At 47.7% G+C, this 27,874-nt stretch overlaps 1 protein-coding gene across 1 annotated transcript; it reads left to right on the top strand.

The window, feature by feature from the left end:
• On the top strand, positions 1 to 27,826 carry LOC127007182 (uncharacterized). Its single transcript, XM_050877896.1, has 8 exons — positions 1 to 131; positions 1,306 to 1,453; positions 6,055 to 6,185; positions 15,867 to 16,026; positions 23,679 to 24,159; positions 24,611 to 24,746; positions 25,253 to 25,693; positions 26,444 to 27,826. Exons 3-8 carry the CDS (start codon positions 6,078 to 6,080, stop codon positions 27,824 to 27,826), a joined length of 2,709 nt encoding a protein of 902 aa, XP_050733853.1. The 5' UTR covers positions 1 to 131; positions 1,306 to 1,453; positions 6,055 to 6,077.
• Positions 27,827 to 27,874: the final 48 nt, after the last annotated feature.

Raw genomic sequence — 27,874 nt, 5'->3', positions numbered from 1 at the left:
TCTTGAGCCCCGGTGCGGCAGCCTCGGCGGGCACAGAGCTGCGACTTAGCTGCCGTGCTGCGGGCTCCCACCCCCCCGCCCTCATTATTTGGTGGAACGGACACAAGCGGCTGTCTCCGGTGTCTTACGCAGTAAGTATTACAAGGCAGAGAAAAGAGGAAAGCTGGGTGGATGGAAGAGGAACGGGAAGGAGTACATGGAGGGAGGAAGAGACGAAGTAGCATTTGATTTGTGTATGGTTTGGGAAGTGTCGTGTCTTCTTCCGTCGTCTGCCTCCAGTGTTTTTTATTTTATTTTTATATAGTGACCTCTCGACGCACACGACCATCCTTTGTTAACATAAATTATCTACTAGTGTGGCATGATAATTCATTACGCCGTTGTACTGATAGATAAAGAAACGGGGGACGAGAACAGGACGGGACATACGCGAGAGTAAGTATGAGGAGGGAGGGCTGGAGGAGGGAACTTGGGTGCAATGTGGGGAAGGAAGTTTTGGTCTGGTACGTACACTCTGATGGAAAGATGATTATTAACTTTCACGCAAGCAGAACAAGGCAGCAGAAACTTTTACCCAACGCACGCTAAATGAAATGTGATGTGCAAAGCGAAGAGAGATAAAATTATGGTAACAATAAGAGAAAAACAGGGAAATACTGAGCGGCAAGACGAGTTCTGTCGAATACGGAGCGCGCACTGCTCTATAAACTACACTAACGGCACAAGTTTGTGGACGAAAAGAGGAAAATTGTTGGATAAATGGGAAGCAAGGAAGAGGCGAGGCAAGTCCGAGATTGTAGAATAAGAAGAAAAGGAGGGAAGGGAAAAGGAAGAAAAGAAACACACACAAAAAAAAAATAAGGAAAAAGGAGAAAATATATAATATGATTGCAGTTTCGTAATCGACTAGTACTGTTTCTTTCCTCTGGTAACGGCAATCGTGGGGTGGAGGGAAATGCCAGCAAGGTGTGAAAAGGTAGGAAAGACGATGATTGGTGTAAAAAGTAAAGTGAAGGGATAGTAAGGTGAGCGGTGGGAGAGGGGACAACAGAAAAGGAAAATTAGCAAAATCGGTATGGAGAGTAGGAGGGAAGGAGAGTGCGACATTGAGGAAGGAATATAAGATTATTAGTGAAGAGGGAGAGGGAGACAGAAATAGAATTGAATAAAGAATTTAAGTGAAAATGAGTTAAGAGTAATAAGAATTAGCGTCCAGGAGAGAGAGAGAGAGAGAGAGAGAGAGAGAGAGAGAGAGAGAGAGGAGAATGTGAGTCGCTTTGTTCTTCTTGCCGTCCTCGCCCTCAGGTGGAGGCGGGAGGCAACGTCACCAGCGCCACGCTCACGCTGCTGGTGAGGCGGGAACACAATGGGGCGACGCTCACCTGCACCGCCTCCAACCCCGCCCTGCCCGGGGAACGCCACCTGTCAGACTCCATCAAGCTGAGCGTCTACTGTGAGTAAAAGGGAAACTGTGCTAGAGGGAGGGAGTCTTGCTTCTTGTGTCAGTTTGAGGGCGCTACAGTGTCAGCTTAAGTGATGAAAACTCAATGTTGTGTGAAGGAAGGAGTGACTGAGGAATGGACTGTGAGGAATGGTGGCATTTTGAAAGGAAGGGGACTAATGGCAGTATTTTCTCTTTAATTAGCTTGATAAATGTGTGTTGTTGTGTGTCTGTGTTATGGTGGAGGTCGCAACCTGTGTGTGTAAAGGTGAAAGATGGAGTGAGCCGTTGGTGTGAGAGTGCGTCACTGTTCTTGTCGGGAAGGGGAAGGGAAAGTGTGAGGGGAAGAAAGAGGAGTGTGTCATGCGTTTTTCTTTTATCAGAGTGAGTTTTGTACTCTAAGTCTGCAATGGGGTCAAGGTGAGGAAGTGAAGTTGTTTACGGGGATGAAGATACGCTAGACTAAGAGTTTGTTGGTGTGAAGACCGCGTCCAAGCTGTGCTGTCGTAAGGGTGAGCGAGTGAGGTTGTTTGAATAAGAAAGTTGAGGATAATGAGAGAGAGGTGTTAGACTATTTTGTGAAGTTAGGGTGCAGAAGCTAAAAGACGCCTCTAATTTTTATCGTAGGAGTGAAATCAATCCCAAGTTTTCACTTTTTCAATATCTTATAAACGAGTTCGACACACTAACTGCACTCATAGTGGTGCATAATCTGAATTCACGGTCCTATAATAAACAATTATTCACGTACAATCAACACCGGGACAAATCTCGTCACATGACGCCTTTCACGGGTCTTAGGCGGTGAATCCACGTGCATAATATAAGAGCTACAATATGAAACCTCCCTGCAGCCGCCGCTCTGTCCACTTTTGTTCGCCTGAGCTTTGCCGAGGCCTTTGAAGTAAGTGTTTTGGGTTCATGCGTTTTACTAATCCGAACTTTTTGTTACTGAAACGGATGCATTCTTTTTCAAAGTTTCAATCTCAACTCAAAATTGCGATATGATCTCTCTCCTCCTTTAGGAAATAGACGGGAAAGTAATATAGACTTAACTTGACACGTGGGTGACAAGACGTGTGGCAAGCGGGAACAGGAGGGCAGAGCGATGCAGGGTGTGTGGTGTGCTGGAGAGGGACGAGGTGGAGAAGGAAGAGCCATGAGGAGCACTGGATATAAGAACGTTAGTGATAAGGGAAGAGACACAAACTACAAACAAAGACCAAAGAGAAATGAGAGAGAGAGGTGAGCAAGGAGAAAAGGAGATAAGCAGCCGAGACAAGGGGAAAGACAGAAGATAGCCTTTTATGTTGAGAGTATCAGAGGGTGTGCATGTCTTACATCAAAGCATGGCAATTAACAAGCTAAACTAATCTCACAGAGCGTAAGAAACTGATACAGAGAAGAGCAACATCAAAGCACTTGTTCATGTTCATTATACAAACAAATAAGAGTAGAGACAAAACACGTATACAGTTTGTTTCTTTGGTTATATAACATTTTATCCTAATGCGTAAATGAAATGCTACTGTCAACTACGCCTGTCTAATGATAAAATTGACCTATCATTCATTACCTACACTGTTAACCATAGTGTGTGTGTGTGTGTGTGAGAGAGAGAGAGAGAGAGAGAGAGAGAGAGAGAGAGAGAGAGAGAGAGAGAGAGAGAGAGAGAGAGAGAGAGAGAGAGAGAGAGAGAGAGAGAGAGAGAGAGAGAGAGAGAGAGAGAGAGAGATTTATATAGATTTACATAGAAAATCAGACCACACAGACCCCATGGTCCAGACTAGGTGGTCTGTCCTTAAACCTAAGTGATTTCACATTAATCAGAAGGCTCCAAAACGATGCATTTCAACTCTAGTTGATATTAGAGAGAGAGAGAGAGAGAGAGAGAGAGAGAGAGAGAGAGAGAGAGAGAGAGAGAGAGAGAGAGAGAGAGAGAGAGAGAGAGAGAGAGAGAGAGAGAGAGAGAGAGAGAGAGAGAGAGAGAGCTTGTTACATAACTCCCAGGCATATGAGGCAATCTGATAACACACTCAACACCGAATAAAATCAACACAATAACTGGTAGCATGAAGGTGAATATTGTTAAGGTTATTGTGTTCTTCACTAATAACGACGAGGAGGTGACGGCGATGTCGAGTGTAGATAATTGCTTTAACATGTAAAACACAGATCGTAAAGCGTGGATCATTCTGTCCACCCTAAGACGCTAGTAATGTTAAAGCTGTATTGTACACGTGATTGCGAATACCAGGAACACTGTTTAACAAGAAGAGCAAGTAATTCAACATCAAAAGCAACATCCATTTCACTCTCTGAACCCATAGTGGCCAATTACATCAGTGCTGGTTGGGTTGTAAAGTTAAGTAATCACGGCTTAAAATGCTAAAGGTAGTCCACTAAAGCATGGCAGGCACCGCATCAACCACTCGAAAACTAACAGGTGCACTCCGCGGCTAATTACGGCTAATAAACCCCTCACCCGCAGTGCTTCCAATTGAGATTAATTTCGAATAATCATTTCCTCCCACCCTTCAGCATCTGGTTCAATATTCTCTTATTTCTTCGCCACCTTTTCAATCTCATTTGCCGGTGCCCTCCTTTGCTGCCCTTCCTTAGCCAACCATCCCATCCTTCTTCACGCCGCGCGCCGTGTTCTCACCTGTACCGCCCATCAGTGTAATCCTCTTCCCTGATGTAATGAAGGAAGCAAGACGAAGTGACGAGAGTAAGGGAAGCAGGACTACTTCAGATTATTCGGGAGATAATGAATACAATGTGTGTGTGTGTGTGTGTGTGTGTGTGTGTGTGTGTGTGTGTGTGTGTGTGTGTGTGTGTGTGTGTGTGTGTGTGTGTGTGTGTGTGTGTATTTACCTAATTGTAGTTTTACAGGGCCTGGGCATTACGCTCGTGTGCGTGTGTGTGTGTGTGTGTGTGTGTGTGTGTGTGTGTGTGTGTGTGTGTGTGTGTGTGTGTGTGTGTGTGTGGAAAACCGAGGCGAAAACACCGGAAGCATGGTTAGCAGGACGTAAATAGAATGCGAACACAATAATATATAAATATTCAAGTTATGCTTTTTGCCGGGGAGATATTGAAGCATACTGAATACCGTAGTTCTCTTTCCTATCAAAACAAGTACCGCGTCCATGCACTTCACTCTCTAATGGAGCCTTGAAAAATATTTTGATCACGCAGAGACAAAATATGTTGACTAGAATGTTCACCGAAATGAAATACCGAAGCCCACGATGCTCGGCTCATGCACGTATTTACTTTTCAGTGTTAGTGAGGAATGTACGGCGGCTTGTAATCATAACGCACCGCTGCATTCTCTCTCTCTCTCTCTCTCTCTCTCCAGTGGAACTGATGTAATTAGAAAACGGAGAAAGAAATTACAAGGAAAAGTACGAGACCAATTTTGTTTAAGGTCACGTTTAGCAACGGCAGACGCTTTCCGGCTTCATGCCTTATGGTGATGTGTGATGGTGTGATATGGCTGGTGGTGGTGGTGCTTGGTGGTGATGGTGTAGGTGGTGGACAGCCTACGGTGTTATTTGACAATAGGCTGTGGTTGAAAATTAGACAATTGTTGGCTGTACTAGGAGGCAATATGGCATTAACATGATTCCCGTTTGCTTAAGACGGCCACCACCTCCTGTATACAGTTTTATACGCGCCCGCATATATCAAGTGCTATAATCGAATAATCACACAGGAAGCAAATATACTCCTTCGCTTGTGCCGCGGCAGCACTGTGGCCTCATCTGGCCTCGGTCTTTCCCTTTCACTGGTACCGGGAAGACACAAGATGTCGCGATGCGATAATAAAAGCTACAAATTGCAGCTACGAGTAATGGGAAAAAGATTAAGACTTTTATTATTCATTGGCAAAGGACACGCGAATGCTTAACAGAAATGACGGTACATTGCAGCTAGAAGCTGTTAATATCTGTCTGATGTTGGTGCGTTTACTGCGTGAACAATATTTTTTTTTTCGTAATTATTGTGGAAGGTTTTATACAAGTGAATATATATATATATATATATATATATATATATATATATATATATATATATATATATATATATATATATATATATATATATATATATATATATATATATATATATATATATATATATAGACTCATGAATGTATCATTACTTAGGTGTAAATCATTGCTTTTTCACACAATAAATAAACATCAAAGATTTATGACCTAGTGCCTCTCGTTGTGCCAGCATCGCTTGGATATTATTGAGCCAGGAACAGGACCACCGAGCAAGGGCGTCCAGAAAGAAAAAAAATGGACAGACAAGTACTTTCAAATATTAGAACTTGTATATCCAGTAAAATAGTTCGTGCCCTTTGTGTTTATGTGCAAAAGGAAAAAAAAAAACACGAGGAAAAAGAAAACTGGAATTTAGAGCTCATTCCAAACTACAACCAATATTCTCCTTTGTCCACTGTGAGCACAACGCAACACTGAAACAATAAAAAAAAAACTAAAGCTCTCTTTCTCTTAACGACACTAATTTGGCAGGATCAGGGACAGACGGAGCCTTACTGATAGTCTGCCACTCTCCCTCCCTCCCCTTCCCCGACACAGACGCCCCCGAGGTCCGCTTGTCGATGGGTCGCCGCGTCAACCCCAGCAGCCTGAAGGAGGGGGATGATGTCTACTTCGAGTGCAGCATCACCGCCAACCCTCCGTACAAGCGCGTCATCTGGTACCACAACGTGAGTAGTACACGAGATGCTCAACATTACTGCCGCTATATTTCGGTCCTTTTATTGTATTTCTCGTCTCTTCCTACAGTTTCTCCTTCCTTTAGTCCCCCGTTCCCTAAAACAAATAAAAAAATATACAATTGTTTCTATACCGAATTTCATTTTTAAAACTCCCTCTGCCATCCTTCCTTCACCCTTCCGTTACCTACTTGGTTTTCCCCCTGTCCCTTCAACGCCCTTCTCTGCCATTATTTCTTCCGTCTGCCTTCCATTCAGTCCTTCGCTGTCTATATAATTATCTTCACTCTACTTTTCTGCTCCTCTCTCCTCCATCTGTCTCTCCTCTTTCACAAACTTTTCTCTGTTTTCTATTTTTTTCTTCAGCAACCTCAACTGTTTCCTGCTCACATATTCCTTTGCGCTCTGGTTTCAAAATTCCATATTAAAGTTACACCCTTTTTCTTTTTTTGTTTTCCTCCCTCTTTTTAATACTCCTTTTGTCTACCTTCCTTCAGTTTCGACTCCACTTAGTTTTTACTGTTCTCTCCGTCCTCTTTTCTTGACGTCATGATTTTTATTTATTCAGGCTTTGTTGATTTCCTTATGGACACGCGCCTTGTGCTATGCCGCCAGCATATTTACGAAATGTTGTTAGAATTTTGTCGCGCGGAGGCTAGCCCCACCCCCTGCAGTGACGTCACGGTTTGATACCTCCTGATTGGTTGTTGCCTACCTCCTCTCTTGCTCTCTCTCTCTCTCTCTCTCTGCACCTATAAGAGAGAGAGAGAGAGAGAGAGAGAGAGAGAGAGAGAGAGAGAGAGAGAGAGAGAGAGAGAGAGAGAGAGAGAGAGAGAGAGAGAGAGAGAGAGAGAGAGAGAGAGAGAGAGAGAGAGAGAGTTGCGTCATTCTCATCAGCTATCTCTCTCTCTCTCTCTCTCTCTCTGCATCTAAGATATATATATATATATATATATATATATATATATATATATATATATATAGAGAGAGAGAGAGAGAGAGAGAGAGAGAGAGAGAGAGAGAGAGAGAGAGAGAGAGAGAGAGAGAGAGAGAGAGAGAGAGAGAGAGAGAGAGAGAGAGAGAGAGAGAGAGAGAGAGAGAGAGAGAGAGAGAGAGAGAGAGAGAGAGAGAGAGAGAGAGAGAGAGAGAGAGAGAGAGAGAGAGAGAGAGAGACATAGAAAATCAGACCACACAGACCCCATGGTCCAGACTAGGTGGTCTGTCCTTTAACCTAAGTGATTTTATATTAATCAGAAGGCTCCTAAACGTTGCATTTCTACTCTAGTTGATATTAAGTTGAAGGAAGTGACGGTCGAGCTTATTTTTGAAGGGGTCAATCGTGTTACACTGGACCACTGATGGTGGAAGCTTATTCCATTCTCGCACTACAACGTTGGTGAAGAAAAATTTGGTGCAGGCTGAATTTACTTGTCTACATTTGAGTTTTACGCCATTGTTCCTCGTGCGCAAAATGTCATCGATCGTAAACAATGTTGATCTGTCTACATTCGTGAAACCATTAAGTATTTTAAAACATTCGATCAGTTTTCCTCGGAGGCGACGTTTCTCAAGAGAGAACATGTTAAGGGTAGAAAGCCTTTCTTCGTATGATTTGTTGCGCAAGGAAGGGATCATTTTCGTTGCCCGACGCTGAACACCTTCTAATTTAGCAATATCCTTTGCATGGTGGGGAGACCAAAACTGTACCGCATATTCCAAGTGGGGTCTGACTAAACTGTTGTAGAGCGGGAGTATTACATCTTTATTCTTGAATAAAAAGTTTCTTTTAATGAAGCCCAAGATTCTGTTCGCTTTATTTGCTGCATCGATGCATTGCTGTGAGAATTTGAGGTTTGACGCGATTTTGATCCCCAAGTCCTTGACGCATTGAACGCTTTTGAGTTTAACGCCGTGCATTTCGTAATCGAACTTCTTATTCCTCGTTCCAACTTGAAGGACCTGGCAATTGCTTACGTTAAAGGGCATCTCCCATCTATCCGACCAAGCTGAAATTTTGTGCAAATCCTCTTGGAGGCTTTGCCTGTCTTCGTCAGTGAGAACCGAGTTACCAATCTTTGTGTCGTCTGCAAATTTACTAATGCGATTATTGAGTCCAACATCCACGTCGTTGATGTAAATAATGAAGAGCACTGAGCCAAGAACCGAGCCCTGAGGGACGCCACTAGTGACCGGCGCCCACTCTGAGTTAAATCCGTCAATCACTACTCTTTGTTGTCTGTTGCTCAACCAATTCGCGATCCATTGGTTTACTTGACCGTCAATACCTATTTGCTTTAATTTGTAAAGTAATTTATGATGCGGGACTTTATCAAACGCTTTCTGGAAATCAAGATAGACTACGTCCAGTGATTTGGTTACGTCATAAACAGTGAAGAGGTCGTTATAAAAGGTTAATAGGTTTGATAGGCAGGATCTTTTGTTTCGGAAGCCATGTTGTGAGTCCCCAATTAATGAGTGGCTTTCAAGGTAACTCACAATTTTGTCTCTAATTATGCCCTCAAGTAGCTTACCTACAACCGAAGTTAGACTAATGGGCCTGTAATTACCTGGTACTTTTTTGTCTCCTTTCTTAAAAATCGGTGTCACGTTAGCCTTTTTCCAATCTGAAGGGACGATGCCTTGTCGCAAGGGCATATTGAATACGGTTGTGAGGGAGGAGAGATTTCGCTCTTTGTTTCTTTCAGCAGAGTTGGATATACTTTGTCAGGTCCAGGACTTTTATTTGTTTTAAGTGATTTGAGGGCTTTAAGGACTTCATCGGGATTTATTTCAAAGTTAGGCAATGTATGCTCGGGATTTACATTAGTACTGGTGTTGGTGGTAGTAGTGGGAGGACTCTTATTATTAAACACCGAGGAAAAGCAATTGTTCAATAGGTTTGCAACGTGTTGGCTGTCAGTCACTAGTGCACCGTCGCTGTTTGTTAAGGGTCCATTTCCACTTCTGATCGCCTTTCTGTTGTTTATGTAACTGAAGAAGGATTTCGGATTATTTTTACAGTTGGCTGCAATATTTTCTTCATATCTACGCTTTGCCTGACGCACTAATCTGTTTACTCGTCGCCTGGCATCATTGTAGAGTCTAATGTTTTCGGGCGTGCTTTGTTCTTTCTTTAACCTGTAAAACAATTTTCTCTCCTTGACTGAGTGTTTAATTTCGCTATTAAACCAAGGTGGGCTTTTATTAATGTTAAGTCGCTTCTCGCACAAGGGGACAAATGTGTCCTGCTGAGTGAGTAAGTGATTTTTAAAGCTTAGCCAGGCGTCCTCTACATTGCCATCATCTGATAGTTGCATATCTATTAGTTTTCGTCGGATTTCTACGAAGTTGGCTCTTTTGAAATTGGGCACCTTTACTTTATTTTCAGTCACCGATGTTTGAGCTCTAATGTCAACGCGCACTAGTTTATGATCGCAGGAACCGAGGTGTTCTCCTACCGTGACATTACTGACTAGGTTATCTTGGGTCGCTATAACAAGGTCAAGTATGTTATTTTGTCGAGTTGGTTCAGAAACCATTTGGCTTAGATAATTTTCCTCTAAAAATTCGATCATTCTGTGGGACTCACCTTCTGTACCCGACAGTGTCGCCCAGTCGATATGGGAGAGGTTAAAGTCTCCTAGTATCAGTGAGTCGTTGTTATTAAGCGACTGCCTAGACGCTGTACATTTCAAGATCGGCATCGAGTGATTGCCCCGGAGGCCTGTAAGTGACAGATATATTTAAATTGACCTTTACAGTGTTTACTCGCACGCACAAATGTTCAACGTTACTGTTTCTTGGTGTTTTGTCAGTGGGTTGTAAATAGCTTTTGACAAAAAGGGCGACACCGCCACCTCTACGGTTTACACGATCATTGTTGAAGAGTCTGTAGCCATCTATGTTGTGTTCGGAACTTAAATCAATATTAGTGGTGTCGATAAATGTTTCGGTTATAGCAATTACGTCAAAGTTTTCTGTCAGAGCAAGACATCGCAGTTCATCAAACTTGTCTCTTAGGCTACGCGCATTGAAACTAAGGACTCTTAGGTTATATTGAGGCTTGGTAATAGAGGTGGTGGTACTGGAGGGTTCAGTGTTACGAGTTTGTTGTGGTGTATGGTGTCTATTTACACGGGCGGAATGGAAGGACGTGGCTGAGAGTCGTTTTTTCTTGTTCGGGCGTTACGTACGGCGTCGTTGAGGAGCCTTCCGAATCTGGCTACTCCGATGGGGGACAGGTGTATGCCGTCCCTATGGAAAAGTTTACTCTGGCCGTAGAAATGGTTCCAGGCGTTAAAGAACTCGACGTCAAGCTCTCCGCAGAGAGTCTGCAGGCGGTTGTTGAGGCTGAAGGCCTTACTGTAGAAGTCGCCCTCATCCCACGTCCGTGGTAGAATTCCTGAAATCAAAATATTAGGGGATTTAGACTTATACTGCTGGATGAGCCTACGGTACTTGTCCAGCAGTTCCTCAGACCGGGTCGTGGTGATGTCGTTTGTACCTGTGTGGAGAACAAAGAGTGAGTCATTAGAGGCCACAGCGGAGACCTCGTCCAGGGCAGCTGTGATGTCGTCAACACCAGCTCCAGGATAACAGTAATTACGCCTACGACGGGGGACTCTGCCACATAATTCAACCACCTGATGGCGAATCATAGAGTCACCGACAAAGAAGGTGCTCTGTTCCTCGTCCTCCTCCTCCAGTATGGCAAATCTGTTGTAGCAATGAGTAGGATAAATGGCTCTAGGGGCGGGTCTGGCTCCTCCTCTCACGGGGGTGAAGCATTCAGCGTCAGCTCTACCGGTCCCCTGTGACGTGTCTTCTTCGGAAGGTGGCTGGGCATCGAGTGCAGGTGCGGAGGGTGATAAGGCGTCACTTGCAGCAGGGGCGACGATGTTGGCCTGGATAAACTCCTGCAAGGTATCAACAGTACTTGTTAGTTCGGTGATCTTCTCGCCAGCCGTCAGCCTTTCGTCCTGTTGAAGGAGTCTCGTTTCCATCTGCTGTGTCAACAGGCAGATCTTGCAGTGTCCTGAGAAGAAATGACCAGAGAAGTTTCCTGTGCAAGTCGAGCATTTCTTTAGCGCCATCTTGGTAAGGAGGAGAGAGCAAGTGAGTAGTGTTTATTTATATATTTGCTTTTCTTTTTCTTTTTCGTAGGGCAGAGGGACGCGCGCGTGAATAAGCGAGAAGAAATGTGTGTGTGTGTGAGAGAGAGAGAGAGAGAGAGAGAGAGAGAGAGAGAGAGAGAGAGAGAGAGAGAGAGAGAGAGAGAGAGAGAGAGAGAGAGAGAGAGAGATGGGAAGGCGTAGGAGGGAGATGGGGATGGAGGGAGGAAGAGGGCGAAGGAAAGGGAGGGAGAGAGAGAGGGTGGGAACGAGATAGGGAGTGAGGAAGGAGAGATAGAGAGGGGCAGGTGGGGGGTAGTTATGAGAGAGAGAGAGAGAGAGAGAGAGAGAGAGAGAGAGAGAGAGAGAGAGAGAGAGAGAGAGAGAGAGAGAGAGAGAGAGAGAGGTGGGGGGCAATGGAGAGGGGAGGCGAGAGAGGGGGGCGAGAGAGGAGGAGGAGCGAAACGCGAGGGACGAGAGGGGGAGAGACGCAGGTGAGAAAGTAATTAAGAGGATTAGTATGTCTCGGGGGAATACTCTGGTCAAGTCAGGTCAGGTAACTCTGCACACCTCTGAGGGAGTGGCGTAGTAGTAGAATCTGAAAATATATAAAGAATGTGGCGGAAAGAGTGTAACACTGTGTTTTGTGTATATATGTTTTACAGGGCGCTACGGCGAGAGGGTAGATACAGGCAGAGAAAAGTAGTAAAAATAGGGGCAACACTTAATCCTGTCCAGCGAAGCACATGGTCGCACAGCAAACAGCACACCTCTGCAGGCAGCTAACTCGGTTGACAATAAGCAGTACGCAGCACAACGCGAAATAGCACACGACTCACAGCACAGCAAGATCTAAAGTACAGTGCAGTACAGCACACGAGGGTGGAGTCGCAAGCGAGAGAGGTCACAGAAGTGGGAGCGCGTGCGGTTTGACCTCTCGGAGTGAGGGCAGGGCGCTGACTCTGAAGAGAGAGAGAGAGAGAGAGAGAGAGAGAGAGAGAGAGAGAGAGAGAGAGAGAGAGAGAGAGAGAGAGAGAGAGAGAGAGAGAGAGAGAGAGAGAGAGAGAGAGATTTACATAGATTTACATAGAAAATCAGACCACACAGACCCCATGGTCCAGACTTGGTGGTCTGTCCTTAAACCTAAGTGATTTTACATTAATCAGAAGACTCCAAAACGTTGCATTTCTACTCTAGTTGATATTAAGTTGAAGGAAGTGACGGTCGAGCTTATTTTTGAAGGAGTCAATCGTGTTACACTGGATCACTGATGGTGGGAGCTTATTCCATTCTCGCACTACAACGTTGGTGAAGAAAAATTTGGTGCAGTTTGAATTTACTTGTCTACATCTGAGTTTTACGCCATTGTTCCTCGTGCGCAAAGTGTCATCGATCATAAACAATGTTGATCTGTCTACATTCGTGAAACCATTAAGTATTTTAAAACATTCGATCAGTTTTCCTCGGAGGCGACGTTTCTCAAGAGAGAACATGTTAAGGGTAGAAAGCCTTTCTTCGTATGATTTGTTGCGCAAGGAAGGGATCATTTTCGTTGCCCGACGCTGAACACCTTCTAATTTAGCAATATCCTTTGCATGGTGGGGAGACCAAAACTGTACCGCATATTCCAAGTGGGGTCTGACTAAACTGTTGTAGAGCGGGAGTATTACATCTTTATTCTTAAATAAAAAGTTTCTTTTAATGAAGCCCAAGATTCTGTTCGCTTTATTTGCTGCATCGATGCATTGCTGTGAGAATTTGAGGTTTGACGCGATTTTGACCCCCAAGTCCTTGACGCATTGAACGCTTTTGAGTTCAACGCCGCGCATTTCGTAATCGAACTTATTCCTCGTTCCAACTTGAAGGACCTGGCACTTGTCTACGTTAAAGGGCATCTCCCATCTATCCGACCAAGCTGAAATTTTGTGCAAATCCTCTTGGAGGCTTTGCCTGTCTTCGTCAGTGAGAACCGAGTTACCAATCTTGGTGTCGTCTGCAAATTTACTAATGCGGTTATTGAGTCCAACATCCACGTCGTTGATGTAAATAATGAAGAGCACTGGGCCAAGAACCGAGCCCTGAGGGACGCCACTAGTGACCGCCGCCCACTCTGAGTTAAATCCGCCAATCACTACTCTTTGTTGTCTGTTACTCAACCAATTCGCGATCCATTGGTTTATTTGACCGTCAATACTTATTTGCTTTAATTTGTAAAGTAATTTATGATGCGGGACTTTATCAAACGCTTTCTGGAAATCAAGATAGACTACGTCCAGTGATTTGGTTACGTCATAAACAGTGAAGAGGTCGTTATAAAAGGTTAATAGATTTGATAGGCAGGATCTTTTGTTTCGGAAGCCATGTTGTGAGTCTCCAATTAATGAGTGGCTTTCAAGGTAACTCACAATTTTGTCTCTAAGAGAGAGAGAGAGAGAGAGAGAGAGAGAGAGAGAGAGAGAGAGAGAGAGAGAGAGAGAGAGAGAGAGAGAGAGAGAGAGAGAGAGAGAGAGAGAGAGAGAGAGAGAGAGAGAGAGAGAGAGAGAGAGAGAGAGAGAGAGCAAGGCAGAGAGGGAGGGAGGCAGCAGCCAATCAGGAGGTATCAAAGCGTGACGTCACTGCAGGGGGTGGGGCTAGCCTCCGCGCGACAAAATCCCAACAACATTTCGTAAATATGCGTCCCGCTAACACCTTGACGTTCCCTCACTCACTTTTCCTTCTCGTGCAGGCTTTCGTCTCTTGCATCTTTTTGCTTTTTAGTCTTCACTTCTCATTTTAAGGCTTCGTAATTACACCTTTCTCTCACTTATCAAAATTTAATCTTAGTTCTTCTTTCATTCGTTTTTAATAAGTTCCGCTTCTCCTTTCTCAAACTTCTATCCTCCTTCTCTTCCTCCTCCTCCTCCTCCTCCTCCTCACTGTCTTCATAAACATCCTTGGCGTCTTTCTCTTTACCTGCCCGTCAATCAATTTCTAATGGCTTCTTCCTTACTGTGATCAAAAGTCTCCTTAACACACTACGCTCCACGGTCACTTTACATCACCTTCGCGGCCACTTAAGACACCCACCTCATTACCTTACGTTGCTTCCTTCTATTCTCCTCCTCTTCCTCAAGTTCCTTTCCGCCATCCTTCCCTTTTACTGTCACCTCTGTCATTTCTTCCATTCTTCTTATCTTCCTCCTCCTCTTCGTCTCACTCCTACTCTTCACCCTGCCCTTTCCTCACATATTTGCCATTCCTTCCTGCCTTCCTTTCTTCTGCAATCAGCTTCCCTATTCCCATCTCTCGCCCCTAATTTCATGTTAGTGGCCCGCTGTATCTTGTTATAGTAACGTTGAGGTACGTGGCCAAGTTTTGTTCTCTCATCTAAGTTTGTCGTCCAGGGTTCAGCTTCCGCCTGCTGCCCCTTTCGTCGCTGCGTCTAAATTTTTCATAGATATTTATGATGCTCTGCCCCTCTGTAGAACGGTCGCTTCAGTGTTCTTTCTTTCCGTTTCTTTCTTTTCTCCGTCTTTCCTTCTTTCGTCTCTTACATCCGCCTTTCCTTAATTCTTTCCTTCGTTCCTTGCTTGCTTTTACTTTCCCTTCCTTTTCTTATATTTTTCCATGCATCCCGCTTTCTTCCTTCCTCATTTTCTTTCTCCCCTCTCTCTCTCTCTCTCTCTCTCTCTCTCTCTCTCTCTCTCTCTCTCTCTCTCTCTCTCTCTCTCTCTCTCTCTCTCTCTCTCTCTCTCTCTCTCTCTCTCTCTCTCTCTCTCTCTCTCTCTCTCTCTCTCTCTCTCTCTCTCTCTCTCTCTCTCTCTCTCTCTCTCTCTCTCGATAAGAACCCGGCATTATCGTCTCCTCTCACCGCGCTAATTAACGAAACTGTGACACGATTCCCTTTCTCAAATGCTCAACCTCGTCTCAGTAGGGTGAAGAAGGAACGCTTACGAGCACTAAAATACAAGGGGAACAATAACAATAATTACAATGGTGGTAATAGAGTAATTGTAATAATGGGGTTAGTAGTGAAAATACATAGGAATTAGAAGAAAATGTAGACAATTACCAACAACAGCAAGAACACCAACAATAATAATCTCTCTCTCTCTCTCTCTCTCTCTCTCTCTCTCTCTCTCTCTCTCTCTCTCTCTCTCTCTCTCTCTCTCTCTCTCGTGAGGCTAACAACTATCCTGTGTTCCCGCTTCTGCGACAGCGATAACTCCTACATCTGTAATGTTAAGACGTCAGTTGTATTGCTCACGTTCACTTTCATTTCACTTCTTCGTCCTGCATCGTTCTTTCCATTCTTTTACTTCTATCGTTTCCTCTTCCTCCCATCCCTCCCCTCATCTCACAAAGGGTTGTAGGTCAGATAATGATCTACTTTACTTTGTCATCGTCCTCCTCCTCCTCCCTTTCTTTTCTCTTTTCCTCTCCCCTTCCCTTCCACGCAGCCTTCACATATTTCAGCGAACAAATTCAGGTTACGAACAAACACTTTTCATGTTCATACGTCTCTTCCTCCCCTGACGCGTTACCTCACTCACCCCGCGGACTCCCTTCCCTTGGTGTGCAGGGCTCGGTGGTGGCGCACAACCAGACCTCGGGCGTGATCGTGAGCAGACAGAGCCTCGTCCTGCAGCACCTGAGGCGGGAACACGCGGGGACCTACACGTGCGGGGCCACCAACCACGAGGGGCAGAACACGAGCAATGCCGTCATTCTGTCCATTAAACGTAAGTGCTGGTCTCACCTGTCTGTCTATCTTTGTGTCTTAGTCTTTCTTGTGAGTTACAGTTGGTCCTCGGTGCTTTAAAATGAATATGTTTTACAGCAAAAGATACTCGCTTTATTCCATGCTTCGTTTGTTCCCCGCTGCCGTCCGTATTATTCAGCAAAGGGTGACTCGAAACTGTCCCACCGCCAACGCCACTACCAAATTCGTGCCCAAGACCCTCATGTCGCGTAACTACGGTTCATTTTTTTCATACCTCTGCATGATATGAGGGAAGATAATGTTACATGATGCTATAACAGCTATGACACATCAAAAACGTAGATACTAAATACCTTATAGTTGTGTGATGCATTCAAAATTAAAATTAGAGATATTTCAAAACTGGCTCATTACAGTTGCGCTCCCTAGTTCTGTAAGCCAAACTACACATACTGATGCACACTAAAGGCTGTACTAAGACTATCCTGTCACACTCGCATCCCTGAAACATCACTAGTCGCCCCTGCTGCTACGAGAGACAAACACACGTGGGCACTAACCAACCATCGGTGTTCGGCCTCTCCGGCTGACCCTCCGTCGTTGTGCCTAACTGCAGGTTACTCGCGACACACGGACAGGACACACACTCTTGTTACAGTACGTAATAAAGGGACACACGGCACGGGAATGTACAACACAGGTCACTACGCACACCTCCGCCGAGACTATAGCTAATGTGCTCACTCACACTGCCGGGCTCCCGCGCGCCCCGCCGGTAGGTTTCCTGCTAGCCTGACGGGTGAACCCTCCCACCGTGGAATAAAGTTACCCGAGGCCTTCTTTGGATATGGAATATTTATGGATTGAATATCGTGATAAGCACACGGCATTAACTTTCTTGAATAGTGGACACCAAAATAAAGGTGACTGTGGCAACATCTGAAAACTTTAACCCCCTAGTGAAGACGGAATAAATGTTTCAGAAGATATGAATTAAACTGCGATCTAGTAACGACATGAGACCCAGCAAATTTGATTCGTGTGGTCTTTGATCATGTATTATTATGTATCACAGTCGAGTACATTATATAGATATACATGACCGAGAAGCAGGATGTTACTGGTAACTGTTTGTCCTGAAATGAGGAGAGGAAGGGAGGGAGGGAGGAGGGTGAAGAGTTGTTTATACGAGGCACCTTGACTCATGGTTCGCTTCACCGACCATTAATGACGAGATGGTTGTTACTTTTGACTTCACCTTATTAATTTTACGACTTAAAATGACACTAATTATTTTTTTGAGGGGTGATAACGCCCAACCTAAGATGGCAGGAACAAAGGTAAACCAAATAGTGTCATACTTAGCGTTCCAACCTTGTAGCAGTCGAGAATGCACCGCAACTTTGAGTTAAATCACACGTGTAATGAATATGGCATTGAAAGATACCCTAACTACATTCCAGCACCACTGCAATCATCTTCGTAATATAGTCTCTCTCTCTCTCTCTCTCTCTCTCTCTCTCTCTCTCTCTCTCTCTCTCTCTCTCTCTCTCTCTCTCTCTCTCTCTCTCAGATCTCCGCCAGAGGGCTTTTGTTTACGAGCCTCTGTGCCTTCTCCTGCTTTTTGTGCCTTTTCTGGAGGACCTGGTGCCCTGCCCCTGCCAAGCTCAAGCCCAGAACTCCAGTAGGACCCAGAGAGCTTGTACGTTACGTTGTTGGATGTAGTGGGTCTGGACATAGCCTGTAGATTGGCCTATATTTCACACGCTAAGTCCTAGGCCCCTCCTGGCCGGTCCTTTGGCCACTGCGCATGCGCAGTAAGGGTAGTGTGACGTCACGTCGTCATGGCAACGCTGTCCCTGCCTCATTGCTGGTGACGTCGCTACCCACGCCCCACCATGGAGTATACGGGACCTGCGACGCTGACCCAGCTAGAAATGGACCTTGCTCTCAGTGACGACGACGAGAGTATGGCCCATGTCAACGCCGAACGTCACTGGCCACCCTTAGACCACCATCAGGCTGCCGCTACGTCATCCACCCCCACGAGCCCGAGCCAATCTCACGCCCCTCTTACTGCCGTCGCCAATAAGCGCCGTGTCGACTCCTCGTCCGACACCAGTACCGACTCACTGAACCCCCCAGCCCTCAAGACTCTGAAACACAACGAGATGCACCCTGCGCATCAGTCACCTACCTTACTATCGCCTGCAGGTCAACCATCCACTTCTGACACGCGCGAGGCGGCCGCTGCACTCCCCCCTGCTAAGGGCCCGCCACACCCATCCCTTGGCCCCTTAACCCCTTCTTCCCTGCCGCCACCACCTCCCAGTACACCTGCCCCTGTCCAACCAGCGTTTGCGCCGCGAGCAGACTATGCAAAGCTCGTTTTCCCAGGCAACCCGTCGGTGGAAACGAAACTACGGTGGTTGTCAGAACTCAACAAAGTCTTCCAGTTAGATCGTTGTCTGGCTGAGGTGAAAATGTCTGCTGTGACGTCGCGCTTCGTCTACATCTCAAGGAAGCGCGAGGACATCATAGGGCGAGTCGTGGCTGGAGAGTTTCTGTCCCTAAAGCTTGACATGCAGGACTCCCCTGAAAGGCCAAGGAAATATCCTAGCTACCTTGTCACAAGGTATCCGGTTGGAGTCGCACCATCGCTGGCCAAGGAACTGATCGGAGTCCATTCTACTCGACGATTCCATGTAAATGGGGAGCCCATCAACCGTATCGTGGCCACCTGGAGTCTGCCTTCCCCTCCTCCGTCCTCCGTTGAGTTCAGTTTTTTACCCTTCCTTCCTGCCTGTGAGCTTCGCAGACTGGAAAATGATAAACCAACGTGTTACAGATGCTGGGGGATTGGCCATATCTCCCGCTACTGCTCTTCATCCAAGAAATGTGCTTGGTGTGCTCAAGCCCACGATACGCGCACCTGCCCTCACAGTGCCCCTCCGCCGCCACCCTCTTCTGCGTCATCAGCCACCAATGAGTCACCCATGCAGTCCGCGCCCGACACCGCTCACTGGGAATGTCCTCGGTGCCATGAAAAGGGGGTGAATGTGTGGCATGGATGTGCGAAGCGCCGAGTCAGCCCTGCCTCCCCTCCCGCTCCCCCGCCACCGTTGGTCCGCTCTGCTCCCGCTGCTGCTACAAGCGCCTCAGCCTCGACCGCACACCATGCCCAAGTTGCTGCCCTTCGTGACGCCGTGTCCTCCCTTACATCGAAAGTTAACAGCGTAACAGCGCGGATTGATTCCCTCGAGTCTCGACTGGATGAACTGGCAACTAAATTCACCGCCGCAGAAGCCAAGCTCGACACACTTGTTGATGCCCACACGAGCCTGATCGCCAACGTCACCTCCCTCACCGAGAGGGTCGGCACACTCGTTGATACCGTAGAGAGACTGACCGATGAGAAGGCGCAGCCTCCTCCTCCTTCACGTGGAGCACAGCGCTCTGCGGCACGCCTGACCACCCCCACCATACATGGTTCCCGACATCCTAAGAGTAGACCTCAATAGAACAATGGATCTCGAAATCATCTCTTGGAATGCGCGTGGCATCAGGAACGTGGCAAGGCTCGCTACTCTGAAGGGTTATGTATACCAACATCATCCATCGGTCATCTTTATTCAGGAAGCGTTTGTTGGTCCTCTGCTGGGTGATAGAAATGCTCCCCCGCTTACTGGTTACGTGCCCTATGTCCACCCGGTAAGGAATGGACTCATCAGCTACGTTCACGCTTCTGTCACTCATAAACTCATACGAACATCAGCGGGTGCGGACATGACATACCAACTGCTGGAAATAACTTTTGGGAGTGGCAAGCTTCGCCTGTGTAATGTGTACTCCGCCCCAGGAATTATACTATTGGATGACCTGCCGCCTCCATCGCCTCACGGCATGATATACATGGGCGACTTTAATGCCCGTCACCCTGACCTTGGTGACGCCTCCCCAGTCCCGAATCGAAATGGGCCCCGCCTTCTCAACTACATCAGAAGACACCGACTCAGCCGCTGGGACACTGGCGGGGCCACCCACTCACACGGGGGAACCTTGGATTACATCATCACATCCGGTCTTGTGGCGTCCCATGTCAAGTGTTCATCTGTCCCTGTGCTTTTCTCAGACCATGTTGCCCTCAGATTTCACTATTCACTGCCGTCCACACTACCTGTCCCACACACTCGTACCCGCGTCACCATTCCCCCTAAATACTGTCCCACTTACATATCTTACGTGACCGCCCTGCTTCCTACCTTCAACTTTGCCTCCCCTGATGAACTCTACTCTTCCCTTGTACGGTCAACGCATGACTTCTACAGCCAGTATGTCACCAGACCACACATTAAAAGCCGCCCCCGAGTTGCCACCAAGACGTTCAATGATCGATTACTTCAGGCTGAACAGATGGCAGTGCAGGATGGCCTTGCCTTTCAAAGACACCCAACCCTGACCATCTTTATCAGTACCAGCGCTCCAGAGACGACTTTGTGGCCTTACAACAGTGTGTTCAGCGAGATTCATGGCAGTCACTCACCAGCAGCTTAAATCACCTCACTAGCGTGGGTTCCATGTGGCACCTCATCAATAAGCTCGTCAAGAAGAAAGCCCCCACTGCTCTCCACCACTCCCCAGCTGAGTATGCTCGGTCCCTTAATGAAGCTTGGTCCGAACAGTCAAGAACCACCAGCCTCCCTGCGCCTGTTCGGGACGCTCTCGCCACTGGAGCCTGCCTTCGTTCCCTACGCCTGATGGATGCACTGTTGCGCACAGATGAAGATGATGATGTTCCAATCACCGACGATGAGCTCCGGCGTGCCCTCCTGAAAGGCAAGTCAACAGCCCCGGGGGAGGATGGCATCACATACGCTGTTCTGCGTCTTCTCCAGCAGGTCCCTGGCAACCCTCTTCTTCGCCTCTACAATCTCTGCTTTCTTAGAGGACACGTGCCTCCAGCGTGGACTTCCAGTATCATTGTACCCATCCCCAAGCCTGGCACTGACAAGTTCCGTCCTATCTCACTGACGTCGTGCTTCAGCAAGGTGCTTGAGCGTATCTTCCTCGCCCGTCTAATGCACCGTCTCCAGCCCAACCTCTCTAACAGACTCTATGGTTTCCTGCCGCAGAGAGGGACTCACCACTGCCTCCTAGAGCTTTACTCCCGCCTCTCCTCCACCAGTGTTGTTGCATTCCTGGATCTGAAGAGTGCATTTGATATTGCAAACCGAGAAATCATCCTTGATCAACTTGTTGACTTTGGCGTGAAAGGACGTTTGCTGAAGTGGATCCGAGGGTACCTCTGCACCAGAACTGCTCGAGTCCTTTTCAAAGGAGAGTGCAGCACACCTTGCGGCTACGAATTGGGCACTCCCCAAGGAGGTGTTCTCAGTCCATTTTTGTTTAATGTTCTTATGCACCGCGTCCTCTCTCTGCTGCCTAACATCCCGGGAACTACAGTGACCTGTTATGCCGATGACTTTTGCATTCACTCATCCTCTCCACAAGATCTCCAGCTCCTCCTTAACAGTTTCAATGATGCATCTACTACATGTGGACTTGTCATATCTCCAGAGAAGAGCAGAATCTTCTCATATCGTATCCCAAGAGCACTTCCAGATTTTACATTGGGAGGTAGAGTTGTCCCTCGCTGCACGCAGTACCTCTACCTGGGGGCACCTGTTAGGATAACCCCAGCCATACCTGCGCGGCAACGCATCCACCCCATCGTTCAAGACCTCCTATACAAGCTGCAGCAGCGCTTCGCTCCCGTTAAATGGCTTGCTAACAATGCCACTGGAATCTCCATTCATATAGCCAAGACCATCTACACACTGTTCCTGCGCTCTGTTGTTGACTACCTTTCTCCTGCGTTATGTCAGCTTCCACCATCATCACTTGAGCCACTTGAAAGATTCCAAAACAGGGTCATGAGATTTATTCTCGGTTGCTCAGTCTCTACCAGGGTTGTCAACATGCAGTCTGAGCTCAACCTGACACCCCTTGTGGACCGAATCTACACTAATGCCACCTACTTCACCGTAAAGTGTCTGCGCTTTCCCCACCTTGCACCTCACTACTCCAACGTCATCAGAGCAGCATTGGTCCCGAACGCACCAGGACACCTGATTCGACCGGGTGGCCGCAACCTCATCAAGAGGGTGTGTGCCACGCTAATCAGGCTCAACATTAATGTTCCTGCTGCAGACGTCGGCCCAACTCTCCCGCCTTGGCGTGTGCCTCTACCAGTTGTCTCCTACACTCCTGCCTCAAAAGCTGATCTTCCGGCCCTGCAGAAACAATTGGCCCTGGAGACGATCGCCAGTGTGGCCAATACTGTTCCTTCTGCTCCTCATCTCTACGTTGACGGATCCGTGCAGCCAGATGGGAGTGCAGCGTGCCGTGTTCTCTCCCACCATTGGCCCGCCAGGAGGTGGCAGGTGGGCCGGCCGCAGACTCGCCAATGCGTCTAGTTCTACCTATTGTGAGCTTAATGGCCTCCTGGATGCCGTGACTCTTCTTATTCAGGAAAGACTGAATGGTGTGATTGCCTGCGACTCCAAGTCGGCGCTTCATGCGCTCTCCTCTCCGCGACCCGTGTGCCTCAGTGTAGTGAATAGGATACTTTATCAGTTAGCCATGGCCCGCGATTATTCTCTTGTGATAGTTTTTGTGTGGATACCCTCTCATGTTGGACTCGCTGGAAATGAAACTGCAGACAGCCTGGCAAAGGCTGCTTGTGCCTTACGCGATCCTAATGCGCCTGCCCCACTCTCTCTTCAATGCTATAGACGTGTATTGAACACTGCTTCACAGGCCTTAGTAGTGGAACGAAGAAACGCTGAACGAGGTGACAGTGTTTCTATACGACACTTTGAAAATTTTGTCAACTGTCCCCACAAGTACCGTCGCCTCGGCCTCATGGTGCGACGCCATAATGTAGTGAGTGCCAGACTGAGGCTGGGGTACCGACCGTTGTGGCAGGTGTCACAGGCGGTGGATGTGCCCCACCACTCCTCGTGCAGACTATGTGACCTTCCGGCAGCCAACACCATCAGCCACTACTGCTTAGATTGTACAGCTGTTCGACACCTGATGCCGCGGGGCCAAGATTTGATTGCTATTTGTAAATATTTGTTAAAAGATGACAATTTGGACGAGATTCTTGTGCAATATCCTCACTTTGGTGGGTACTGAAGGACTTTGTTTCTATGTTTTTGTGTGTGTGGGGGTATATGTGTGTGTGTGTGTGTGTGTGTGTGTGTGTGTGTGTGTGTGTGTGTGTGTGTGTGTGTGTGTGTGTGTGTGTGTGTGTGTGTGCTACCTATTGGATATCTTATTTCCAATGTAACTTTCGCATCTATATTTTGTCCATTTACCAATAATCTTGTGTCCTGCCTCCAAATTACTGTATACCACAACTTTTGTATACTTGTTTGACGCTCACGGCGTAATAAATTAATCAAATCAAATCTCTCTCTCTCTCTCTCTCTCTCCAAGTTCCTTCACAAACTCATTTGGGAATGCACGCAGGAAGAAACGTAAAGAAGACAATCTACGGCTCAAACACACAAATTCTCGACACCGACCAAACACAAACGGTAACAACAACAGCGATAAACAATGACGCAGGTCCCCGTTATCATAACTCTCTCCCCGCTGCCCCAGACGCTCCGGTGTGCGCCGGGACGGGGCGGGAGAGGACCCAGGGGGCGGCCCGCGGCTCCACGGCGTCCATCAAGTGCCTGGTGGAGGCGGAGCCTGCGGAGGACGTCACGTGGTCGTGGGTCAAGAAGCGAGCGGACGGCACGGTGGAGGAGCTGCCCGACGACGACGTGCGGGTGGATGGCTTGTCCTCCAGCATCATCGTCATGCCCATCACGCCCGAGGACTACGGACGCTTCCTCTGCCGCGCCGCCAACAGCGTGGGGCAGCAGCGCGAAGCCTGCGTGGTGACCTTGGTGCCCGCGGGGCCGCCAGACACGCCCACAAACTGCTCCGTGTCCCCGGCAGACCCCAGCACGGTGCACGCCCGCCCCGCCACCGACGCCCTCACGGTCACCTGCTTCGAGGGCTTTGACGGCGGCCTCCCGCAGCACTTCACGTTGGAGACGTGGCAGGACAACGAGCTAGTCGCCAACATGACCAGGTGAGCACGACACTCTTCAGGCGATCACAGCATGGGAAGGGTCATTTCCAGGGATTGTTTGTTCATTTCAGGTCATATATTTGGGTCACTATTATTTGGTATTGTTCCGGTAACTTTCCATGAAAAAATGTTTATTCGGACGAAAACAGGTAAAAGTCACTAAATGAGGAAAAAAGTAGTTATCATGTAAAACTACAGAGCGGCTTTCTTTAATTCTACCAAATTTGCTTCTCAGAAAATCTTACCGTCCATTCTTGACTCTCCAGCACTTGTTGAACTTGAAATGTACACAAAAAGATGACAACGAAGTATGTAATAACTCATTGGCGATGAAAAAAAAAACTAATTATTTTTAGGGCAGATACTCGGAATGCCTTTTTTTTACACAAACTTTATCCAATGCCCAACACGTGTATATTTCTCCCTTCTCTTCACCGAACCCCCGCCGCAGCATGTTCCCGGAGTGGGTGGTGGCGGGGCTGCGGCCGGGGGTGGGCGTCACGCTGCGGGTGGCGGCTCATAACACACGGGGCCGCAGCGACGCCTTGCGCTTTGAGGTACACACCGCCAGCATCAAGCAACACGCCGTCAGAGGTGAGGGGGGGAGGGGGGAAGGGATGAAGAGGGGCAGGGCAGGGGGAAGAGAAGAAGGGAAATCTTGTAGTTCTAGTAGTAGTAGCAGTACTACTACTACTACTACTACTACTACTACTACTACTACTTCTACTACTACTACTACTACTATTACCACTACTACTACTACTACTACTACTACTACTACTACTACTACTACTACTACCACCACCACTACTACCACTACTACTGCCAATAATAATAAGAGTAATATAATAATAATAATAATAATAATAATAATAATAATAATAATAATAATAATAAAATAATTGCTATGGCTATTAGGGCATATTTATGGCATCATCATGCACTCTAAAGGCGACAAGCGAGGCGGTGGCGCAGGCAATTACTTTGGCAGCACAGGCAACACATTCGCCTCGTTAATTAAATAAGTTTTGCCCGGCAGCTTTGGGTGAAAAAGTTTTGTTCGGCGAAGATTTAAAGTGTGTTTTCCTGTCAGACTCAAGTGGGCATTCTGGGCGTGCCGCCGCTGCTGGGGGTCCTGGTGGGGGTGGGCGCAGTGCTGCTCCTCATCCTTATCACGGGCGTGATCGTGGCCAGACAAATGAGGCGTCCACCGCCGCCCACGCACGTCCACACTGTCATCATGACGCCCACCGCCACTACCGACACCACCACCACCACCACTAATACAATCACCGTCCCTGATCCCGACACCTACGACCCTGACGTGGTGTCTTCCCTGTGTCGCCCTACCGACAGTCTGGATGTCCTGCCCAACTCAGACCCCACCCAGCAGACCACGCCCTCCACCACTCTCACCGTTGCGCAGGCTACCATGCATCAAGGAGAGCAAGGGCAGGCCGTGGCAGGGAGCCACGACAACAACCAAGGCAACACACACACGTCCTTCCCCCGCGGGGTCTGCCTCCACAGACAGGTAAGGCGGGTGAGGACTGGGGATGGACACGTCTCCCTGTGGTGTGTTGGTGTTAAATTTGCTTCTTTGTTAAGTGAAAGAATGATAGCCCGTGACGCAGAAAATCTTCATAAGTCTTAAAGGCACGGGAATCCCTTTGACTCGACGCTAAAGTATCTGATTCCCGTCTCAAGAGCCCGGGTTCGAATCCTGAGTTGATGTTTGTGAAAAATGATTTATTCTACCGAACAGATCAATTTTTCGTGTGTCGTGACATTGAGATGTCGTATGTAATGATGGGAAGCGAGTTCCGTCAAACTGGTGGCAGCGGTAGGATCCTTTCCTTCCCTGGCTGGCTTCCCCTGTGTTGGGAACAGGGAAGTGAGTGGCCTAGTCTCTCAGATAAGTATATAATGTAAGATGAGGATCTCAATTATACACACATAAATTTATCTAAATGGAGGAGGGAAAATAGTGTGATGATCCGAGACACGGAAAGACTCTGAAAGGCCACTGGCTGCGGGGTCCCATTGGCTCGGCGCTAGAGTGTCTGCCTTCCCGTTTCAGGGGCCAGGGTTCGAATCTCGGAATGAATATTTGAAAAAAATATTAATTCCTCGGAATAGGTCAATATCTTGTTTGTTTCGATGCACTGATATGGCGTGTATAATTATGTGAAGTGAGTCCCATCACAAAAGCCTTACACTTATACAATCATTCTAAATGTAAATATTTCAAATGGCATTAACGGTTGCTTCTGTTATTCCACAGAACAGTGCTTTCGGGGACAGTGAAGAGACGGCCGACTCGGACTCTGATTCTACCTTCACGGACCTGACCGCGGCGGGCCGGGCGGCCGCCGCCCTGCCGCCAGCGTCCAGGAACTCCCTCCCGCGGGTAAAGAGGCACATCCACCAATTATCATCCTCTCCACTCGACTTACAGCTGCCAGCGTGTCAGGTGTCCCAGGTGGTAGCGACTCCCGACGGTATGATTCAGCGCATCCCTTATTTGCTTCGGAACCCGCGACAGCTTTCACCCTCCTCCTCGGCGGACCTGCGGCACCAGACGGCTTCGGCGGAAGAGCTACACCCTCTCATCTTCTCCAGAGACTTTAGGCAGCTGCTGACGTCAGCGGATGTGAGACAGTTGTCTTATTCAGGCACAGAGCTGAGGCTACTTCCTGGCACTGGCACGTGGCCGCTTGGCTCCTCATCAGGGGAGCTCAGACTTCCTCTACAGTCTTCGATAACCACAGAAGAGCTTCGCCTGATGCGCTCATCGTCAGGGTCATCTCCGTGGGACCTGCAAGCCACGCCAATCTTCAGCAGTCTCTCCCCGGTCAACCATCGAATGCCGTGCACGGAGGGGACGCAGCTTCCATCACAGACGCCCATCACACTGCCAAAACCGCACTCGCCCTGCGGCCACTTGCATTTCCGATCATCTAGCACCCAGCCTCTTCTTCAGGCCATATGCACTGAGCCCCAGCCCCAGCCCCAACCCCACTGCCTGGATCCTAGGCTTTATCAGCCCTATGTTGGCCGTCAGCCTCAGGAGCCCAGTGGGATTCTTCATCATCATGGATCTTGTCCCGTATCTCAGGCCGCGGGAGCGAGTGCTGAGGCTCAGTCACGACTTGGCTTTGTCGACTCCCACCGCCAGGCGGAGGGTTCGAGTGTTGCCCCCAGACCACCATGTTCAGAGCATGGGGCTCCAGCATTCAAAGGTTACAAGACAACGCCCGCACAGGCCAGAGTTTCTGAAGAACTCCAAGTATCTCTGAGGGAACTTCAGCCCCCACCCGCACCAAGCAGTGAGGTGGAGCCACTACCAGACACTATAGAGCTACAACCGCCTCCGTCCTTTAGGGGGGCCGGGCAATTCTCTCAATTAGAAGTTGGCTCACTAACAGACACTGTTCGCCAGAGGAAGCCGGTAGGACAGCCCGTAGCTTGTCCGCTGCCTCCTTCAATGGGCCACTTGCCAAAATATAAGTCACCTGATGGGTCGAGTGCAAAGTCTAGTTCAGTTGTATTTCAAAGAAAACCCTTTCCGTGTCACGATATAAATAAAAAATTGGAACAATCACAGGACATTTTTACGAACCTCATCTGTGGTAGGTCTGCATACGTTTGGATCAAAGGCAAATAACTGGTCGCGTTGCTGATTGTTGTGGTATCATTACGTTTACTTTTCGTT

This window comes from Eriocheir sinensis, chromosome 34 (assembly GCF_024679095.1).
Source record: "Eriocheir sinensis breed Jianghai 21 chromosome 34, ASM2467909v1, whole genome shotgun sequence".
Taxonomy (NCBI): domain Eukaryota; kingdom Metazoa; phylum Arthropoda; class Malacostraca; order Decapoda; family Varunidae; genus Eriocheir; species Eriocheir sinensis.
This window is presented reverse-complemented; position numbering and strand designations above follow the sequence as displayed.

What these genes read in the sequence shown, in the direction of transcription:
- LOC127007182 (XM_050877896.1), top strand. Translation starts at nt 6,078, where the DNA reads ATGGGTCGCCGCGTCAACCCCAGCAGCCTGAAGGAGGGGGATGATGTC. An exon ending in GCGTCATCTGGTACCACAAC is followed by an intron (nt 6,186 to 15,866) that starts GTGAGTAGTACA and finishes CTTGGTGTGCAG; the next exon opens with GGCTCGGTGGTGGCGCACAA. An exon ending in GGGTCTGCCTCCACAGACAG is followed by an intron (nt 25,694 to 26,443) that starts GTAAGGCGGGTG and finishes GTTATTCCACAG; the next exon opens with AACAGTGCTTTCGGGGACAG.